This window comes from Mandrillus leucophaeus, unplaced genomic scaffold (assembly GCF_000951045.1).
Source record: "Mandrillus leucophaeus isolate KB7577 unplaced genomic scaffold, Mleu.le_1.0 Scaffold352, whole genome shotgun sequence".
Taxonomy (NCBI): Eukaryota; Metazoa; Chordata; class Mammalia; order Primates; family Cercopithecidae; genus Mandrillus; species Mandrillus leucophaeus.
Genome location: NW_012103721.1, coordinates 1,550,890 through 1,572,691, shown reverse-complemented (window position 1 = coordinate 1,572,691; position 21,802 = coordinate 1,550,890). Strand labels below are relative to the sequence as shown.

The window sequence follows — 21,802 nt, the reverse complement described above, 5'->3', positions numbered from 1 at the left end:
TCTTGGGAGCTCTAGGGCCCTACCTACCAGCTGATCCTCCCTATACTACCACAGCTGATGCTGTCTTGAAAGTGCCACCTCCTGATAGGGGGCCAGCCAACACAAAACTACTGCAATAAACAAATCTACAACTAAGGACCCTCACAGAGTCCATTTCACTTTCTTGCCACCTCCACTGGAGCAGGTGCTGCTATACATGACTGAGAGACCTGAAGATGGTTTACATCACAAGACTCTGTGTAGACATTCCCCACTACCAGCCCAGACTGCGGTAGCTCCACTGGGTGGCTAGATCCAGAAGATTAATAACAAGCACTGCAGTTTGCCTCTCAGGAAGCCACATCTCTAGAGGAAGGGGGAGAGCACAGCATTAGGGAATATAGTGTGGGACAAAAGAATCTGAACAGCAGCCTTTTAGCCCCAGATCTTCCCTCTGACATAGTCTACCCAAATGAGAAAGAACCAGAAAAACAGTTCTGGTAATATGACAAAACAAGGTTCTTTCACACTCCCAAAAGATCCCCCTAGCTTACCGGCAATGGATTCAAACCAAAAAGAAATCCCTGAATTGACAGAAAAAAAATTCAGAAGGTCAATAATCAAGCTAATTAAGGAGGCAACAGAGAAAGGTGAAGTCCAATTAAATGAAATTAAAAAATGATATGAGATATGAAGGGGAAAATCTTCAGGGAAATTGCATAAATAAAAAACATTCACAACTTCTGGAAATGATGGACACACTTAGAGAAATGCAAAATGCACTGGAAAGTCTCATCTATAGACCTGAACAAGCAGAAGAAAGAACTTCAGAGCTCGAAGACAAAGTTTTTGAATTAACCCGATTCAGTAAAGAATAAAAAAAAAATTCTAAAAAATGCAAAAAGCCTCCAAGAGGTTTGGGATTGTGTTAAATGACCAAACCTAAAAATAATGGGTGTTTCTAAGGAAGAAGAAAAATCTAAAAGTTTGGAAAACATATTTGTGGGAATAATTGAGGAAAACTTCCCTGGTCTTGGTAGAGATCCAGACATCCAAGTACAGGAAGCTCAAAGAACACCTGGGAAATTTATCGTGTAAAGATCAACACCCAGGCACATAGTCATAAGGTTATCTAAAGTCAAGACAAAGGAAATAATCTTAAGAGCTGTGTATTCTATGGAAGTGGGCATCGAAAATGATTTATAGTCTAGGGATCCAGAAGTTAAGGATTTACCATTACATTAAAATACTGTATCTAAACTCAAAGAGAACATGAGAAGTCAGGAGAGGACACTGGGGACAATCTCTTGAGATTCGACTTTATCAACCATCTCAAGCCAAAATATATTTGGTTAACTTTGATTTAAGTAAGTGGTTGCCATAATCCTCAACTTAGTTTACGTGTATAGAATACATAGACAGTTTTCTGGTGATATTATTTAATACCACATACTATGTATCTAATGGGTGATATAAAAAACTTAACAGGAGTCTTCCTTCTCTTTCCTTGCTGATAGCCTTGGATCCTGAGTGATGAGTCAGTCAGCTTTTGTGAACACTCCCAAACGAAGGAGATAGACCCCACTATTGCTGACAGCTTTAGTTGTTAGTATATTGTCCTGTATATTGAGCCAGAAATCTGTGCCTTGCAACATCCACTCACAATTCCTAATTCTGTCCTGTGGAACTTCCTCTACTGTTTGAATTTCTGTAAATAATAAATGTTCCTTTTCTTCTCTCTAGCCTACTAATGGTGATGTTGCCTAAGGATCAGTCTGGGTTGCACTTAAGGCAGTGCTAAGAGGAAAATTCATAGCCTTAAATCCCTACATCAAAAAGTCTGAAAGAGCACAAATAGACAATCTAAGGTCAAACCTCAAGGAACTAGAGAAACAAGAACAAACCCAACCCAAACCCAGCAGAAGAAAAGAAATAACTAAGATTAGAGCAGGGCTAAAGGAAATGGAAACAAACCAAAAAAAATTACAAAAAATAAATGAAACTAAAAGCTGGTTCTTTAAAATAATATATAAAGAAAAAAAGACCATTAGCAAGATTGACGAAGAAAAGAAGAGAGAAGATCCAAATAAGCTCAATTAGAAACAAAACGGAGATATTACAACTAATACCACAGAAAGGCAAAAGCTCGTTCAGGGCTACTGTGACCACCTTTATGTGCATAAACTAGAAAACCTACAGGAGATGGATAAATTCCTGGAAATATACCACCCTCTTAGATTAAACCAGGAAGAAATAGAAACTCTGAACAGACCAATAAGAAGAGCAAGATTGAAATGGTAACTTTAGAAATTGCCAACAAAAAAGTCCAAGACCAGATGGATTCACAGCTGAATTCTATCAAACATTCAAAGAAGAATTGGGACCAATCCTATTGACACTATTCCAAAAGATAAAGAGGGAATCCTCCCTAAATCATTCTATGAAATATCACCCTATTACCAAAACCAGGAAAGGACATAACCAAAAAGAAAACTATAGATCAGTATTCCTGATGAATACAGAAGCAAAAATCCTTAACAAAATACCAGCGAACCAAATTCAACAGCATATCAAAAAGATAATCCGCCATGACCAAGTGGGTTTCATACCAGGGATGCAGGGATGGTTTAACATATGCAAGTCAATAAATATGATACATCATATAAATAGAATTAAAAACAAAAATCACATGATCATCTCAATAGACCCAGAAAAGGCATCTGACAAAATCCAGCAACCCTTTATGATTAAAACCATCAGCAAAATCAGCATAGAAGGGTCGTACCTTTATTTAGTAAGACCCATCTATGACAAACCCAAAGGTAACATAATACTGAATGGGGGAAAGTTGAACGCATTCCCCCTGAGAACTGGAGCAGGACAAAGATGCCCACTCTCACCACTTCTATTCAACATAGTACTGGAAGTCCTAGCCAGAGCAATCAGATAAGAGAAAGAAATAAAAGGCATCCAAATCGCTAATAAGGAAGTCAAACTGTCAGTCTGCTGATGATATCATTGCATACCTACAAAACCCTAAAGACTCCTGCAGAAAGCTCCTAAATCTGATAAATGAATTAAGCAAAATTTCAGGATATAAAATTAATGTACACAAATCAGTAGCTCTGCTATACACCAACAGCAACCAAGATGAGAATCAAATAAAGAATGCAACCCCTTTTACAATAGCTGCAAAAAATTAAAATAATTAGGGACAAACCTAACCAAGGACATGAAAGACCTCTACAAGGAATTCTATAAAACACTGCTGAAGGAAATTATAGATGACACAAACAAATGGAAACATGTCCCATGCTCATGGATGAGTAGAAGCAATATTGTGAAAATGACCATACTGCCCAAAGAAATCTACAAATTCAATACAATTCCCATGAAAATACCACCATCATTTATCATAGAGTTAGAAAAAACTATTCTAAAATTCATATGGAACCACAAAAGAGCCTGCATAGCCAAAGCAAGACTAAGCAAAAAGAACAAATCTGGAGGCATCACATTACCTGACTTTATACTATAAGGCCATAGTCACCAAAACAACATGGTAGTGGTATAAAAATAGGCACATAGCTCGATGCAACAGAATAGAGAACCAGAAATAAAGCCAAATACTTACAACCACTGATCTTTGACAAAGCAAACAAAAACAAAGTGGGGAAAGGATACACTATTCGACAAATGGTGATGGGATAATTAGCTAGCCACATGTATAAGAATGAAACTGGATCCTCATCCCTCACCTCATACAAAAATCAACTCAAGATGGAACAAGGACTTAAATCTAAGACCTAACACCATAAAAATTATAGAAGATAAATCAGAAAAAACCCTCCCATAAAAAACCCTAAGTCTTTGGGCTTAGGCAAAGACTTCATGACCAAGAACCCAAAAACAAATGCAACAAAAACAAAGATAAATAGATGGGACTTAATTAAACTAAAAAGCTTCTGCACAGCAAAAGAAACAATCAGCAGAGTAAACAGACAATCCACAGAGTGGGAGAAAATCTTCACAATCTATACATCTGACAAAAGGCTAATATCCAGAATCTACAAGGAACTCATACAAATCAGCAAGAGAAAATGGGCTAAGGACATGAATCGACAATTCTCAAAAGAAGATGTACAAATGACTAACAAACATATGAAAAAAATGCCCAACATCACTAATGATCAGGGAATTGCAAGTCAACACCACAATGCAATGCCACCTTACTCATGCAAGAATGGCCATAATCAAAAAATCAAAAAATAATACATGTTGGTGTGGATGTGGTAAAAAGGGAACACTTCTATGCTGTTGGTGGGAATGTAAACTAGTACAACCACTATGAAAAACAGTGTGGAGATTCCTTAAAGAACTAAAAGTAGAACTACTATTTGATCCAGCAATCCCACTACTGGGTAACCACTCAGAGGAAAACATGTCATGTGAAAAAGAAACTTACACAAATGCTTAATCAATGAGTTGGTAAAGAAAATGTGATACACACACACACACACACACACACACACCATGGAATACTATTCAGCCATAAAAAGGAGTGAAATAATGACATTTGCAGCAACCTGGATGGAACTGAAGACCATTATTCTAAGTGAAGTCACTCAGGAATGGAAAACAAAACATCAGATGTTCTCCCTCATAAGTGGGAGATAAGCTATTTGGATGCAAAGGCATACATATGATAGAAATGGACTTTGGGGACTCAGGGGAAAGGGTGAGAGGGGGATGAGGGATAAAAGACTACACACTGGGTACAGTGTTCAATGCTCAAGTGATGGGTGCACCAAAATCTCAGAATTCCCCACTAAAGAAATTTTCCATGTAACCAAACACCTCCTTTTCTCCCAAAACTACTGGAATAAAAATACAAATATCACAAAAACTGTTTTATACCTTAAAATGATTTTCCTCTTCTGTTTTGTTTGGTTTGATAATGAGGTGAGAAAAGATATGAAGGACAGCCAGAGTGCTTATACCATTAAAAGATGTATTAATTGATGTTTTTTCTTGAACTAAATTGAAAGTAGCCAACTTTCTCACCCTAAGGAGATCACAGATTAGTAGCATTACCTGCAAGGACATTTAATACTTAGGAGACTTGAAGCTAGGGTGCTAGAGCCTGAACTTTATTATAAAAAATCTTCTGGCTCTTGGTAAGGGCCTATCTAGATTACTTGAGTGTGTTCTACTGGTTCTGAACAAAGTCAATGCCATATTAACTAGTAATTTAAAATATTAGGCTGGGTACGGTGGTTCACACCTGTAATTCCAGTACTTTGGGAGGCCGAGGCAGGCAGATCACAAGGTCAGGAGTTTGAGCCCAGCCTGAACAACATGGTGAAACCCCATCTCTATTAAAAATACGAACATTAGCTGGGCATGGTGGTGCGCGCCTATAATCCCAGCTACTCAGGAGGCGGAGGCAGAGAATTGCTTGAACCCTGGAGGCAGAGGTTGCAGAGAGCCAAGATCATGCTACTGTACTCCAGCCTGGGTGACAAAGAGTGAGACTCCGTCTCAACAACAACCACAAAAAATTAGCTGGGCATGGTGGCAGGCACCTGTAATCCCAGCTACTCAGGAGGCTGAGGCATGAGAAGCACTTGAACCTGGGAGGCGGAGGTTGCAGGTTGCAGTGAGCTGAGATCATGCCATTGGGCTCTTGTCTGGGCAACAATAGTGAAACTCCGTCTCAAAAAAAAAAATTTTTTATATATATATATTTGAAAGTTATTGAAAATGATATCTAATTGTGTCTAGGTATTTTGACTGTGTTTCACCCCAATTTTTTATGATTTTCAAAATAAGTTATTTTAAAAACAATTATTTTTAAGATAAATTTATTATGGATGGCATAAACACTTTTTATTCCTTTTGTCTGTTATCTTCACTGTGGGATATTTAACTTTTAACGTGGCAAGTTTACTCACATTGCAGTACAATGCTTCACAAAGAAATAAATTGCCTTTGGAGAGTAAGGTTGCACCCAGTGCTGTGACAGATAGGTCAGAACTTGCCGTGTCAGGTATGAAAGTCCCTGTAAAGTGGATCCAAAAAGCAGTTTGTGGCACACTATTCATTTTCCTTAGAGTTCTTTTGCTGGGAGCTATTAGCAATGCCTAGAGAAAACACCTGACCCTTGCCAGTATGTGTCTGTCTCTGGTCTGCCCAGGGTGGTAGGGTTGATTTCACTGGAGCCAACAGGATGAGTCCCTACAGGGCAGCATGCACAGTAGCTGTTATAGCAGAAGAAATGAGAAAAGGAACAGGTCTACAGGTTAGAATGCTTGTTCTTGTTCTCTCTTCTTGTTAAATGATCAGTAACACATCCTTTACTAATAATATAATGGGTAGCAGGTTAAAACTCAAAGTTAAGTTGGAAATCAGCTATTTGGATTCATTTACAGTTTAGAGGTAAAAAACCAAGATCCAGAAAATGTAAAAGACTCTCCCAAAATATTTCTATATTTATGTTTAAATGTCAATGTGGGGCTTGATAGCATTTCAGACAGGATAAGATTCACTGATGTGAAGACCTGCATGGAGAAGGACTAACGCATGTTGAATATGCATGCTCAACATGTGTGCATTCGGCCCCTTGACTGGAACAGCTCCCAGAGACAAAAATAGGCAATAGCAGCCCTCCTGCAATGGCAGCATAATCTGAGTTCCCCTTTACAAATGAAAGTTCACTGTCAGGGCCGTTGGGCTCAAAGACACTTTCTGTGGGGTACAGGTTGCTCCAGAGAATGAAAGCTAACCTGACAGAGTGAACGATGATAGTTGGCATCAGCCATGCCTGTTTCTTAATTTTGTTAATTAAACCTTAAAAGAAAAATTTTCTAGGAATAATTCACCTGTAGATTAAATAAAGCTTTTTGGCTGCAGATACAGTTCCTTAAAGGATGCGTCTTGCTGAATTGCTGTGTAGCGTGCTAGAATGCACACCCTCCTTTCACTGTACAGGCTCTTCATCTCATGTAGGGGGCACTTCAAAAAGTTTGTCAGAAAATGGTGAAAAGTGATGAAAAAATATAAACTTTATTTCTCAACATAAACTGCATCAAGGTCAAGACACTTTTGTAAGTGATAACACCAGCCATTTAGTCTATCCCTAGAGAACTGAGGATCCTGGGAATTTAACCATGTCAATGCAGTCTTTTTACATTATTAACCGAAAAAACAATAAGTGTTCCTTATAGAGATTTTAAGATAAGGAAACAAAAAGAAGTCAGAAGGAACCAAGTTACTACTGTAAGGTAGATGCCTGATTATTTTCTATTGAAAGTCTCACCAAATTGTCCTTGTTTGATAAGAGGAATGAGCATGAGCATTTTTGTGGTGGAAAAGGATTCTCTGGTGAATGTGTCCTGGGAATTTTGTTGCTACAGCTTTGGCTAACTCTCTCAAAACAGTCTTATATGAAATGCATGTTATTTTTCTTTGGCCCTCCAGAAAGTCAACAGACAAAATGCCTTGAGCATCCAAATAAACCATTGCCATGACCCTTGCTCTTTACCAATCTGCTTTTGCTTAGATGGACCACTTCCACCTCTTGGTAGCCATTGCTTTGATTGTGCCTTGTCTTCAGGATTATACTGGTAAAGCCATGTTTTATGTCCTGTTATAATTCTTTGAAGAATCGGTTCAGGATTTCAATCCCACTTGTTTAAAATTTCCATTGAAAGCTCTATTTTTGTCTGCATCTGATCTGGGTGCAACAGTGTTGTCATCCATCGAGTGGAAACTTTGCTCAACTTTTAATTTTTCAGTCAGAATTGTGTAAGCTGAACTCACTGAGATGTCTGTGGTGTTGGCTATTGCTTCTGCTGTTGCCAGTCCTCTTCAATTAGGCCATGAGCAAGATTAATTTTTTTTCTCAAAAATTGATGTGAATGATCTGCCACTATGGGCTTCATCTTCAACATTGTCTTATCCCTTCTTAAAATGAGTTATTCTCTTGTATAATGTTAATTTCTTTAGAACATTGTCCCCACAAACTTTTTATAAAGCCTCAATGATTTCGCCATTCTTCCACCCAAGCTTTACCATAAATTTGATGTTTGTTCTTGCTTCAGTTTTAGCAGAATTCATGTTGCTCAGATAGAGGCTCTTTTCAAACTGAAGTCTTCGCCTTTTTAGTGTCTCAAACTAGATCCTGTTTGGACATGTTATGACAAGTTAGTACAAGTTTATTTTGGTACAAAAAATTGTGAGTTTCATGCATAATTTTTTTATAATATGCATTTTCCATGAACTTTTTGAAGACGCCTCATATTTTATGTAACCCAGCTTCTACAGGGAAAAGAAACCTCTAATTGGAACATGATGAGAGTTAAGGGATAGTATGGGAATAGGTCAGTGGAACACCCACAGTATTCCTTCCTGTATGGTAAATCCAGAGTCCCATGAGGATAGCCTCCTTCCAGAGCTCACTTTTTTTCTTTCTTTCTTTTCTTTTTTCTTTCTTTGAGATAGAGTCTTGTTCTGTTGCCTAGGTTGGAGTGCAGTGGTGCCATTTCTGCTCACTGCAACCTCTTCCTCCTGGGTTCAAGCTGTTCTCCTTCCTCAGCCTTCCGAGTAGCTGGGATTACAGGCACCTACCACCATGCCTGGCTAATTTTTTTGTATTTTTAGTAGAGACAGGGTTTCACCATGTTGGCCAGGCTGGACTCAAACTCCTGACCTCAGGTGATCCACCTGCCTCGGCCTCCCAAAGTGCTAGAATTACAGGTGTGAGCCACCGCGCCCGGCCCCAGAGCTCATCTTGATAGGCAACACTGAATGTGACATTTCCAGTCAGCATGGACAGAGAATCCTGTTTATTTGCATTCCAACCCCCATCCCAGAGAATGTTGTGGTGTCCTCACCCCTAAGGCCTTCCTCAGGCAGCCATCAGCATTAATCAAGAAGCTCCTTCTTCGAGAACGCTGCTGGCACCTACAGCACTTGTGTTCAAAATCAAGAAAGGCCACTCTGGACAACAGGCCTGAGCTCTATTTCTCCATAGATGGTGGGGCCGTCACTTCCCCTTTTCTTCTGTTGTTAAATAGGCAAACAAATAACACCGTTAGTATTCAGGGAAGGTGCCTGGATCCAGTTAATTGCCCATTTTCACAAATCTAGGGTAATAAAAATATAGAAGATACTGCTATTCTCCACACCAGGACTATTTTGTGGCTGAGAAAGCCTGCCTTTTTCACAACAGCAGGCAGAACTAATACAAGCCGCCTCACTGTGCACAGATAAGTTCCCCTTTCTCAGTTCATGACCTCAAGCTGATTAGGATCAGCTGCTCTCTGGAGACCTACATGCATCTCTCAATGCCAGGACATGTGCCAGGGCACCTCCTGGCTCCTGCTGCAACCGTCCAGACTAGATACTTGTCAAACCTCCTCACCGTCCGCGCTGGTTTCCACCCTGCACACTGTCAGACCCACACACTCGCTGACACACCCTGCTCCCAGCAGGTCTAGATCTCAAGGCAGCATAATTGTGACTTTTTTCTCCCCTCTTATGCTTAACTTTCTTTCTTTTCTATGTACAAAGCTCCCTTTGAAGTACTGTGTCTATTGTAGCAGAGATATAGCTCTATCTACTTGATTTGAGCAGTATCATTATATTCTGGCATAGAATATTAAAGTTAATAGTGTTATTTTATGCATCCCAAACACAGATAGACTATAATCTCTCTTACTAAAATAGACATAAGTATTTATAGCTTCATACTGTGGTTTGGGGAGAGAAGATTGATTATAAAACTGTTCAGAAACTCTTTTGATGAATTTATTTCTTTCCCATTGCTTGATATTAAAATGTAAATGTTGACTAAGCTTTAATTTAACACAATTTTCACTTTTTCTGCAGCACCTGAAATTCTTAGAGGTTGTGCCTATGGACCTGAGGTGGACATGTGGTCTGTAGGAATAATCACCTACATCTTGTAAGTGAAGAAAAGCAATATTTATGGAAACTGTTTACCTTTCTGTGACATTTTCTAGGTACCTCTAATTCTCATAAAAACCGTAAAGATTACTTTTTGCCTTTTTGTGATTTTCTCTTACATATTAAATGCAGTTGGTGATAGAATTTCCTGAAAATGAACATTGCCTTTTATCTTGTAATTTTCTTGAGACCAGAATTCTTGTCCAGGGCTTTCCTATGTCTATATCCACTATGTAATGTACAGCAGATTTAGGGAACAATTTGTTACTTGACAATAGTAAAGAATATGAGCCCAAGACCACCTGTGTAAACTTGCTCTTATTTTACTTATTTGCATCTCATAGAAAATTATTAGACTTATTCCTTTTAAAAGGGCAAATGACTATTTAATTTCTTAAGCAATTCCAAACTGGTATATTTCTTATCAGGAATATTTTTAAAATATTTTAAATGCATTTTAGCTATCAATTTTGTTTCTTATTTCTGTTAGGTTTTCAAGGGTCTTAAATTTAACACCCTACACAAATTTCTTGGGAGAAAAATAAATGAGTGAAATATTTTAACCTCTGGTATCCCCAACTCCATTCCTGAGCTCCTGTCTAGTAAGAAAGAAGGAGTTTCATGAAATTTGCTAAAGATATCTTGGAACTGAAGGTGGTGATGAAAAAAAATCAACCAAATAGAAGAGCGTCTGAGAAGGAAGAATACTGTAGAACAACTGAAAAATAAGATATCGATGCTTTCAAGAGTTTAGTTCAAAACAAGGAGACTTAGTTGCCATTTAGAGAGTACTACAAAGTTAGTTGCTGGAATGCATAATATTCAAATTTAGAGAAATTTTGAAGGGTTTGAAAATAGGTATATTAGTCTACCTGGGCTGACATAACAAAATATATAGACTGGGTGGCTTAAATAACAGAAAGCTATTTTCTCACAGTTTGGGGGCTGGAAGTCCAAGACCAGAGTGTCAGCACAGTCAGCTTCTGCTGAGGACCCTCTCCTGGCTTGCAGATGGCCACTCTCTCACAGTGTCCTCACATGGTGGGGAGAGAGAGCAAGCTCTGTGGAGTCTCTTCTTATGAGGGCACTAATCCCATGAGGAAGACCCCACTCTCATGACCTCATCTAAACCTGATTGCCTCCCAAGGGTTCCATCTCCAAATACTATCACATTGGGAGCTGGGGCATCAACATATGGATTTTGGGATTAGAGGGGGGAATACAATTCAGTCCACAGCAGAAAGCTTTTAATTAAAGTTGTTTTTAACTTAATAGTAATCTTAAAAAAATTCAATGTCCTGGTGATATGGACTAGGAATGGGCTAACTGTGGTAGGGCCCACAAGCACGTTAGCAAAATCTAAGTTCACCTGCTACACAATGGTTGATATCCAAGACAAAAAGGTTTAACAAGCAACTGGTAAAATAGCCACCCACTAATATGTAATACAAAAAGATATTTTGTGTGCTCAATTCCTTGTGTCTTTAGAAAAGCTTGAGAGGGGCAGGGCGCAGTGGCTCACACCTGTAATCCCAGCACTTCGGGAGGCCAAGACGGGTGGATCACGAGGTCAGGAGATCGAGACCATCCTAGCTAACATGGTGAAACCCCATCTCTACTAAAAATATAAAAAATTTAGCAGGATATGGTGGTGGGCGCCTGTAGTCCCAGCTACTCAGGAGGCTGAGGCAAGAGAATGGTGTGAACCCAGGAGGCGGAGGTTGCAGTGAGCCGAGATTGCGCCACTGCACTCCAGCCTGGGCAACAGAATGAAACTCCGACTCAAAAACAAAAACAAAAAAGCTTGAGAGGAATTTGGAGAGGTAAAGAATCCTGTTTTTGTCCCCAAAACGTAGGTTTGCCCCTAAAGTAGAAATATACCCAATTTATGTACCAATATACCAACAATTGTTACATTGTTGAAATGTACTGGGAGGCATTAAGTATTAATGATATGAAAGAACTTTGAGAGATGGAAGTAGGAAATTAAGTTACATTTACCCAGAAAAATTGGAATGTGGAATACATAATACTTAATGATATCACTGACATGGGAAAATGAAGGGAAAAATATAATTACTTGAGAAATATTTTATTGTAACCCTGAAGATAGTTCTAAAATTCTGTCCTATCCCCTAGTCCATTACCAAATTATACAAACTATTTTATATATTTCTTTTATCTTTATAAGCTTAAGGTAATTAATTAATAGGTTTAGTTGAAAGTAAGAGTGGTAGCCTTCAAAATGAAAATAACAGTGCTGCTTACAACTAATATTCTTTAGTTTTTGGCTAACTTATGTCAGGCCCTAAGCCTGAGGACGTTTTATTTACTCTGTAGTTCATTAATAATTGGTGAAGCCCACTGGCAAGGTTGACTGGCACATTTTCTCTAGTGGGTTGTGCCACTGGATCTCTGTATCTCCTTTATTGGATTGGTTTAATGTACACTTAGTGGCCTGCTGACCACCTGAGTCTATGACCTCTAACATCTCACTCATTTCACCAGAGTGGCTTGGAGACAGACAGAGTAGAGTATGGAAAGTAACCAAATGGAACTAAAGATCCATTTTGTTAATGCTTCCTGGGAAAGTAAATCTTACAATGAAGCTACATTATGAGCTTCAGTCAGATCCTTTCTTCTGTCTTCCAAATGTTGAGGCATTTGTGTTACCGATATTTGTCTGTACGTACATAAACTCTGGGGCTCTTTATTTTTTTTTTTTTAAATAAAGCTATGAATAGACATTGGATTCCTCCTATCAGTGTAAAGAACTCTGTTACCTCTTTTGTCCCTCTTCTTGTGGCTACTGCTGCATTTTAACTTCACTCTTTGCTTCTGTGTGTGTGTGTGTGTGTGTGTGTGTTTTGAGATGAAGTCTTGCTCTGTCGCCCAGGCTAGAGTGCAGTGGCACAATCTTGACTCACTGCAACCTGTGCCTTGGTTTCAAGCGATTCCCCTGCCTCAGCCCCCCGAGTACCTGGGATTACAGGCGCGCGCCACCATGCCCGGCTAATTTTTTGTATTTTTAGTAGAGATGGGGTTTCACCATGCTGGCCAGCCTGGTCTCGAACTCCTGACCTCGTGATCCACCTGCCTCAGCCTCCCAAAGTGCTGGGATTACAGGTGTGACCCACCGCACCCGGCCCACTCTTTCCTTCTTAAGAGTTCTAGCTTGTCGCCACCAGGCTATTGATATAGCCTTGCTATTTCTAAGAATGCTATTAGGCTGAAAATGAAGGCCATCCTATTTTTTCTCCCAGGAATTCTCGTATCTTTACCTTTTATACCTAAACCCTCTGCCCCTATAGGCAAAAGCTGCAGGACTGGGTCTTATGATCCGATCAGAAATCAGATAACATCAGAGATTCAAACTCTCTCCTTTAGCTTTCAACACTACAGTTCTGCCCTAAGGCTTGAAGTTAACACCTTTTACCTCTGTCACCAAAGCACAAAGTCACTGACAGGACTGAAATGAGAGAAAAGGCATGTGAACACTGTAACTCTTGACTGGTCATTTTTGTCTCTAGATTTTCAGAAGGGGAAATATGGGGAAATACAAGGAAACTCCTACACTAAGTCTGGAAAGCTGGCTCATTCTCCATGACTAATTGCAACAGGCCAAAGGTTTCTAGTGTTGTGGAGAGCAGGGCAGGGCAGGCAAGGCCAGACTCTCCCATTGTCAAGGTGAGGACATGTGTCCCGTCTCACCTTAGGCTGCTCTTCCACAGGCAGGTCGGGAATGGGATTCTCTGTGCAGACTGTTCAGTAGGGAAACGGAGAATGCATTGGCCCAGGCCTCTGCACTGTCAGGCCTTGCATTTTTCTCACTGGCTCCAGAATATCTGGAAGAGACAAAAATTCTCCCACTGGGACATTCTGTGAGCAAAAGGACATACGAAACTTCTTCGTTCTAAAAACTCATTGTATTAGGATGCACTTTAATTTTTCATGCTGTGTGTAACAAACCTGCACATTGTGCACATGTACCCTAGAACATAAAGTATAATAAAAAAAAAAATTCATGCTATGTACAAACCTGGTCAACTTGAGGGAAGCCTTTGGGAAAATGTCTTTTATTCATCCTCCCTCCCATCCTCATTTTTTTCCAAATGCAACACATGCAACACATGCCCTGGCATGGGCTTTTTTAAGCAGTTCCCTCTTGGTCCCTACTGATTTTAGAACTTCCACCCATCTATAAACAGTGGACGCTTGGTGGTCCCAAACAACTCGCTTTTCCTTGCTCTCTTGTTAAGATGCCCAAGATAGTTCTCTGTCCCTTTTATCCCATTTTTCCCATTCATTTTTAAGCTGACTCCATAGTAGAAAAATGATACAAAGAATAAGGTAAATTGAGGCTGCTCATCTCTTTGGCTGCATCTGGTGGCTATATTAATATTAAACATCTTTTAAGGTCATTCCCTGACAATAGTTTCAGCGCCTATCTTTGTTCACTCTGAAATCCAAACTGGAATGGAATGGAAATATCATAAAGCTTTATTCATTTCTATGGAGGATTTCATAGAATAGGGCAGAATAAAAATAAGTGAAAATTTCTTCTTTCCACTTTTTAATTTCTTTACTCTCAAAATCCCAGCTCTTCCCTTTCATACTAAATTGGAAGTCTGTTCAATCTCTGTCTGCCTGTCTGTCTGTCTTCTCAATACCTGTCAAAAAGTCCATGGAAAGGCTTTAGCATAATGTCTGTAATGTTAGCTATTATTATTCTTGTTCTTCTGTGTAATAAGAATTATAAAAATTATTATTACACAATAATTATAATTATTATTATAGCTTTTTGTAGAAATCCTAAGTTGGTTTTATATTAATTCCTACTTCCTGAGGACTTGATTATGTGTTTACACCATCAATAGTGAATTGTAATAAGGCAATTGCATGCTCGTGCTAAGTAGACTTGCTTCCATAGTAGGAAGCTGTGAAAAAGAACAGTCTTGAATTCCTACAGAAATTTGATGAAATATACTTGAGCTTTTAAAGACATTTTATTCTCTATATTTTGTTCCTCTAGACTTTGTGGATTTGAACCATTCTATGATGAAAGAGGCGATCAGTTCATGTTCAGAAGAATTCTGAATTGTGAATATTACTTTATCTCCCCCTGGTGGGATGAAGTATCTCTAAATGCCAAGGACTTGGTAAGTGTAACCAAAACAAAATGAAACAAAATGAAATAAATTTATTTTTAACTAATTAATGGGCAGTACAATTTTTAAAAATTTTACCCTTATTAATATCATGTTTTCTTTCAATTTTAAAGTATTTTTAATAAAATTAGTTCATTAATAAATTTTCCCTAGAGAATAAAAACTAGATATGTTTTTGACTCCTCACTAGTTGAATTATCATAAACTACAATTACTACAGTATTAATGAGCTTTTAATACCTGATAAGTATTAATACCTTGCTTATGAAGAAAGCTGTGCTGGGTAAATTCAAACACAATTTACACAGAATTCTGTTTTAACATGGCTTGCAATTGCCTAGAATTTAGATATACTTCATTTCTTTTTTTTTTTTTGAGACAAGGTCTCACTGTCACCCAGACTGGAGTGTAATGGCATGATCATGGCTCACTGTAGCCTCCAACTCCTGGGCTTAAGCAATCCTCCCACCTCAACCTCCTGAGTAGCTGGGACACAGGTGCATGCCACCACACCCGGCTAATTTTTAAATGTTTTTTTGTAAATATGGGGTCTTGCTATGTTGCCCAGGCTGGTCTCAAACTCTTGCCCTCAGGCAATTCTCCCACTTTGGCCTCCCAAAGTGCTGGGATTACAGGTGTGAGCCACTGCACCCAGCCTAGATATACTTCAAGTAAAACAATATTGCTTCCTGAAATTTCATTCAAATTTATTAAAATGTCCTGATAGTAACATAAGTCCCATTATGTATCATTGGCATTATAAAAATGTTCCACTGTGTTAATAGTTCATTTTGTTTGTTTGTTTTTACATCGCTTCTCACTTAAGTTAATACTGACTTAACTTAAGTCGTTTGTTTGCATTCAGGAAATCCATACCTTCTGAGGAGGTCACTCATCACTTATAAAATAAAGAAGATGCTAACATGAGATTGAAACATTTATCATCAATCCACTAGAGAAAAACCACATGGACATAATCGAAAGCTGACTTTTGAATCATAGAAGGTTAGATGTACAAGAGGACTAGATGCCTCCTAAGAGGCATCTAGATGTACAAGTGGACAATTATGTACAACATGCCTCTTAGATGTACAACATGCCTCTTAGGAGGCATCTAGTCCTCCTCTCATTTTAAAGATGAGAATGCTAAAGACCAGAGAGGTGAAATGATTGCTAAGGTCACACAGCTTCCCAGCAGAAAGACATTATTAGGGCTGATCCAGTTTTCCAGACTCCCTTTCCAGTGCTCTTTTTTCTTCAAGCATTTCTTCCTTACCCTCTGTGTTCCTTCATGGAACAGACTCCCTAAGGCTCATGACTTTTCCAGCATGACTGGGAAGAGAAAGTCAGTGTGTGTGATGTGTGGTATATAGATATGTCATTGCAACTCCTTCCTCAAGCCATACCTCATGCTCCCAAACATCCCTTGAATCCATCCAGTTCTCTCCCCTGGACCACTGCCCCAACCTCCTATCTGATTTGCCTGCCTCTTCTCATGTCTTTCTCAAATACAGTCTGCATAGGATTCAAAGGGATGGTCTTATAAATAAATCACATCATGTCCTTGTCCTGCTTTAAGAATCTTAGGATAAAAATCCAAAACCCATAACAAGATCTACATGATGCTGCCTGGTCTGGGGCCTGCCAGTCTCTCCTGTGCCATCACTCACTTCACATCTCTCTCCTTTGCTCACTCTTCAGTCTAGTGCACCACATTTCTAGTTTATCATCAGCATATCTCAGGATATTGCCATGGCTCTTTCTTCTGCTCTGTAATGTTCTCTCTTTCTTCCTCCCCACCTTCTCCTCCATTACACATACACCCATACAGACACACACACACCCCCCTGGGTAACTCTTATTCTCAAGCCCCAGCTGCCACTAGAGATCCCTTGGGAGGCATGGTCGGCCTTCCCCTTCAGTCCCTCCCGCCTACAGTCGGTTCCTTCTGCCAAAATCTTCCTTTACCCCCTGCACTCCCCAGTTTATAACAGTCATCACTTATATATTTAATGGTCCTCCCTAATTAGATTTTAAGCTCTGAGGCAGGACAAAGCATGTGTACCCAGACCTCAGAACCACATGGGTATATAGTACAGACTCAGTAAATGTTCATTGGATGAAGTACACCATTAAGTTTTAGAGCCTGACACACCTGGATTTAAGTGCCCCCTTTGTCATGTCCTGGAAGTATAACCTTGGGCTCATGATCTAACCTTGCCATGCTTTAGTTTTCTCATCTAGGATAATTGTACCTATCTCTAGGTTGTTGTGAGAATTAAGGAACATAATCTGTGTTAAGTAACTAATATCAACTAACTTAGTAATAGTACTCTTATTTAGCCTTCCTTCCATTTCTTTTCACCCTTAATAAATATTAAGTGAATAAGAGGGTTAGCTTTGATGTTCCTTCATTCAGCTAGATCCCATGTTAGTTTACCACTGCTTAAAACTTCAGAACTGGAAGAATCCTTGAGCTCCATAAATGTATACTTACTAAAAAAAACCCACATCTGTTGTGTCATTGGCAGAGACTAAGTGCTGAGGAGTTGGGGAATTGGATGTAAGGGGTACCACAGGGTAATGGTGAGGTTTTGAGTGTGATTCTGACCTTCAGAAAGTTTCCTAACAATTCAGTTAGGATTGTTATCAATATCTTCAAATGTAAAGATTAGCAATGGTGTATATAAATTTTTGGTGCACATTGACTTTCAATAAATTCTTTGCATTTTCATGAGGAAGATAGTAATGATGAGGGAGAAGAGAAAAATGATTCGAAAATAAAAAGAAAATACCTAATTGTCAAAAATGTTGTAAGGATTAGGTCTCATTTACATAAAATTATTAATAGCCCTGTTCAACAGATGATAGCTATGACTACTATCAGATTTTTATTTACTACCATACCTTCTTTCTCTTAACCATCCTGCCTTCCTCCATGTCCTCTCAGATTTTAAGCCTAAAAAGCCTCATGTCTCTGTCCACTACAAATCTAGCCCAAACACACATTATTTACAGAAAGGAAGTGAACAGAGAACCAGATAGTATTTATTCCTCATTTGCCTTGCCACCTGATTTCCTTAGCCTGTGTTCATGTCTCCTTAGGTAATTAGAGGTAGAAAAGACCTGAGACTTACAACCACTCAAAGCTCCTTATTTTACACATGAGCAGGCCAAGGTACAGAGAGAGTGTCCGCCTTGGAGACGTCATGGTGTAGTGGCCACAAGATGCACTCTGACATACACAGACCTGAGTTTAAATACAGGCTCCATCAATTCCAAATTGTCTGACCTGAGGCAAGTCACTAACTCTTTCTGAGCTTCCCTCCTTCCCTCATTTATGAATTGGCACTATTAGTTCCAAATGATAAGGCTACTAAAAGATGACATGAGTTTTGAAAACCTTATATATGCATCTAAGAAGCAATTACAAAGGAATTAAAGTGGAAATAAGATTCTGTAAGGAAAGGGCCTGAGGGGATGTCCACAGGCAATTCATATGTTTGTCTATATCTAGGGTCACAAAAGTAGCGAGCGGCATAACCAGGGCTTGAATGCACTTCCTGACTCCCAAGTCTCTACATCATATCAGGTCACCCCTACTAAGCCCAGGATTGTGGATTATTTTATTTGTTGACCTTCCTGGCAATTTATTGACTGCCCATCCTCACAAGCAGTAGTAAACTCCAAGAATGGGCTGCCATTGATTGAATTCCATTCTTTAAGCAAATCATGCCCTCAAGCCACTGACTTCCTGGATTATAAAATGATGTTTAAATTCTAGGCTTAGTCCTTCAAGTACCCTCAAGGGGTTAGAAAGAACTGTAAACCCCAAGATAGAAACATACGGTAGTATTCCGTAAGTGCTTAAGTGCTGGGATACTCTCCCTTTTGTTTGCCATTTAATCCCCACAGAAAGAATGATGGTGCATGAATGATTCCATTCTGTTACCATAGAGATGTACTTTAAGTTCTGAATTCTAGGTGATTGTGAAGTGCAGCCCAGAATTATTTTGCTGGTTCTGCCTTAAAAGAACTTCCAGTCCACAGGCAAGTGAGAAGCTGTTTCTTGACTTCTGTTGGAAAGCCGTCTGCTACTTTGGGGGTATATGGCCCTGTCTTCTCAGACTCCCTCAGCTACTGCTACCTGAAGCCATTCCTACCTACAGTAGGACTTAAACAATTTTTTTCTAACATGTATTTAGTGGTACTGCTGGGAAATAGAATAAGACCTGCAAGTTTGTAAGCTGAGGGCAAGCCCAGGTCATCATAAAAACCTCACTAAGTTTATGGTTCTTTATTATTTCAGGTCAGAAAATTAATTGTTTTGGATCCAAAGAAACGGCTGACTACCTTTCAAGCTCTCCAGCATCCGTGGGTCACAGGTAAAGCAGCCAATTTTGTACACATGGATACCGCTCAAAAGAAGCTTCAAGAATTCAATGCCCGGCGTAAGCTTAAGGTAAGATAGCATATATTTTGTTTTGTTTTGTTTTCAAAAAAATTATCTCCTCTTGATCTATCAATAATAGTTCTAACGTTCTTCATCTAATACTATTATTTATTTCTTAAGGCACCAGGGCAAATCCTGCTTTGAAATTACAATAAGGCTGACACAAAGCTACTTAAGTTTTCTTATACTCTTATAAGGAATTCATGATTAATAAAGGGAATTTGTTTTAGGTTGATATTTACATACCAAATATATTATTGCTGCTTCTCATCTAATTAAAGTGTACTGATTAAACAGCATTGTTCAGGAAAAACTGATATTCAGAAAATTGTTTTCTTTCAGAATATGTAAAACTTGGGAAACAATTTTTGAAACTATATTTACTAATATAGATAAATAATTTACTTGACAAAAATTTAAAAAATTAAGTGATATAGTAAATTACTTATCATTTTATATAGTACCTATGGAATAGAGATTAGGAGCTTTTCTATTACATAACTGTGTTTAGGACTAACTATGTAAGTAGAGGATCTCAGAGAGCAGCTAGGAGTCAGAGTTAGGGTCCTATGCCGCCATTGCTTACAGTCTGATACAGAGTAAACAAATCTGAAAGGTTCCATGGTCAAATTAATTATAAATACCCCAAATTAAATAGTATTGACTTAACCTAGGATTTCTCAAGCTAGTTTGATTATGGAACTCCTGTATCCCCATGATGACATCCATATGGTAAAAACTACTAACATCCACAGAACTAGTGTTCCGTAAAACAAATACACTAGGAAACACAGTTTAAAATTTTCAAAGATTGGTTAGTCACAGGTAAACACACGTACTCAGGCTTTCAGTTGTCCAGATGGTTAAATACACTAATTTGTATTTAATTAGAGATTAAAGAGGTTTTACTGTTCATTCTCCAAATTTTATTTTGGCAAACATGTAGGAATAAGGTACTTTGAAAACTTTAAAACTAACCTATAAAATAGAATCCCTAAATGCAAAGCTGGGGTTGAGCTCTGATTTGGGGTGTTAAAGCAGAGGTAACACTTGACACTCTTCTGTTTCCAATCAGGCAGCGGTGAAGGCTGTGGTGGCCTCTTCCCGGCTGGGAAGTGCCAGCAGCAGCCATGGCAACATCCAGGAGAGCCACAAGGCTAGCCGAGACCCTTCTCCAATCCAAGACGGCAACGAGGACATGAAAGCTATTCCAGAAGGAGAGAAAATTCAAAGCGATGGGGCCCAAGCCGCAGTTAAGGGGGCACAGGCTGAGCTGATGAAGGTGCAAGCCTTAGAGAAAGTTAAAGGTTCAGATATAAATGCTGAAGAGGCCCCCAGGATGGTGCCCAAGGCAGTGGAGGATGGGATAAAGGTGGCTGACCTGGAACTAGAGAAGGGCCTAGCAGAGGAGAAGCTGAAGACTGTGGAGGAAGTAGCAGCTCCCAGGGAAGGGCAAGGAAGCTCTGCTGTGGGCTTTGACGTTCCACAGCAAGATGTGATCCTGCCAGAGTACTAAACCAGCTTCCTTCAGATGTGGAAGTCAAACACCGGCATTTTATGTACTTTGTCCTTCAGCAAGGAAGGTGTGGAAGCATGATATGTACTATAGTGATTCTGTTTTTGAGGTGCAAAAAAAAAAATACATATATACCAGTTGGTAATTCTAACTTCAATGCATGTGACTGCTTTATGAAAATAATAGTGTCTTCTATGGCATGTAATGGATACCTAATACCGATGAGTTAAATTTTGCAAGTAAACACAACATAACACTTAAAAACATACATTTTCAGCAACCAGTGGCACATATTTGAAGTGAATAGTAGCAAATTGTTTTTGCTTTGAAAACCTAGCCATCCTACATCCTTTGGATTTCTTCACAAGGCAGTAATTCCTTTGAACTACTGCTTAGCTAATATTAAGCAGTGCTAAAAGACATGTTCCCATAAGTTTTACAACATTTTACTTTTTATCATTGATGTGTTCAAACTGTTTACAAGGAGATGCTTGTAGATATAGTTGTACATATATGCAAAAAAAAAAAAAATCTACTTGCAATGGTAAGAAATCTACTTGCAATGGTAAGAAATTGAAGTATCCTTTAAAGGCCATGAAGCCATATGTCCCTAAAGCTTGTGTGTGCAGAATGCTTTATTTTATTCTTATTTATATATACTATATTAATAATAACCAAAATGTTCTAAGATTCTGCCATTTTACAACCCTGGAGGAA

The 21,802-nt window shown here is 38.9% G+C and overlaps 1 protein-coding gene across 2 annotated transcripts in view; it reads left to right on the top strand.

Annotated features, from left to right (window-relative positions):
• The window catches only part of CAMK4 (calcium/calmodulin-dependent protein kinase IV), a 272,932-nt gene extending 251,241 nt beyond the window's left edge, over nt 1-21,691 (top strand). For both annotated transcript variants that reach the window (XM_011989399.1, XM_011989397.1), the window contains 4 exons: nt 9,871-9,946; nt 14,981-15,107; nt 19,426-19,578; nt 20,645-21,691. In XM_011989399.1, the coding sequence (XP_011844789.1) occupies nt 9,871-9,946; nt 14,981-15,107; nt 19,426-19,578; nt 20,645-21,085 (797 nt within the window). In that variant the 3' untranslated portion in view covers nt 21,086-21,691. The remainder of the gene's footprint in view (nt 1-9,870; nt 9,947-14,980; nt 15,108-19,425; nt 19,579-20,644) is intronic.
• The last annotated feature ends 111 nt before the right edge of the window (nt 21,692-21,802 follow it).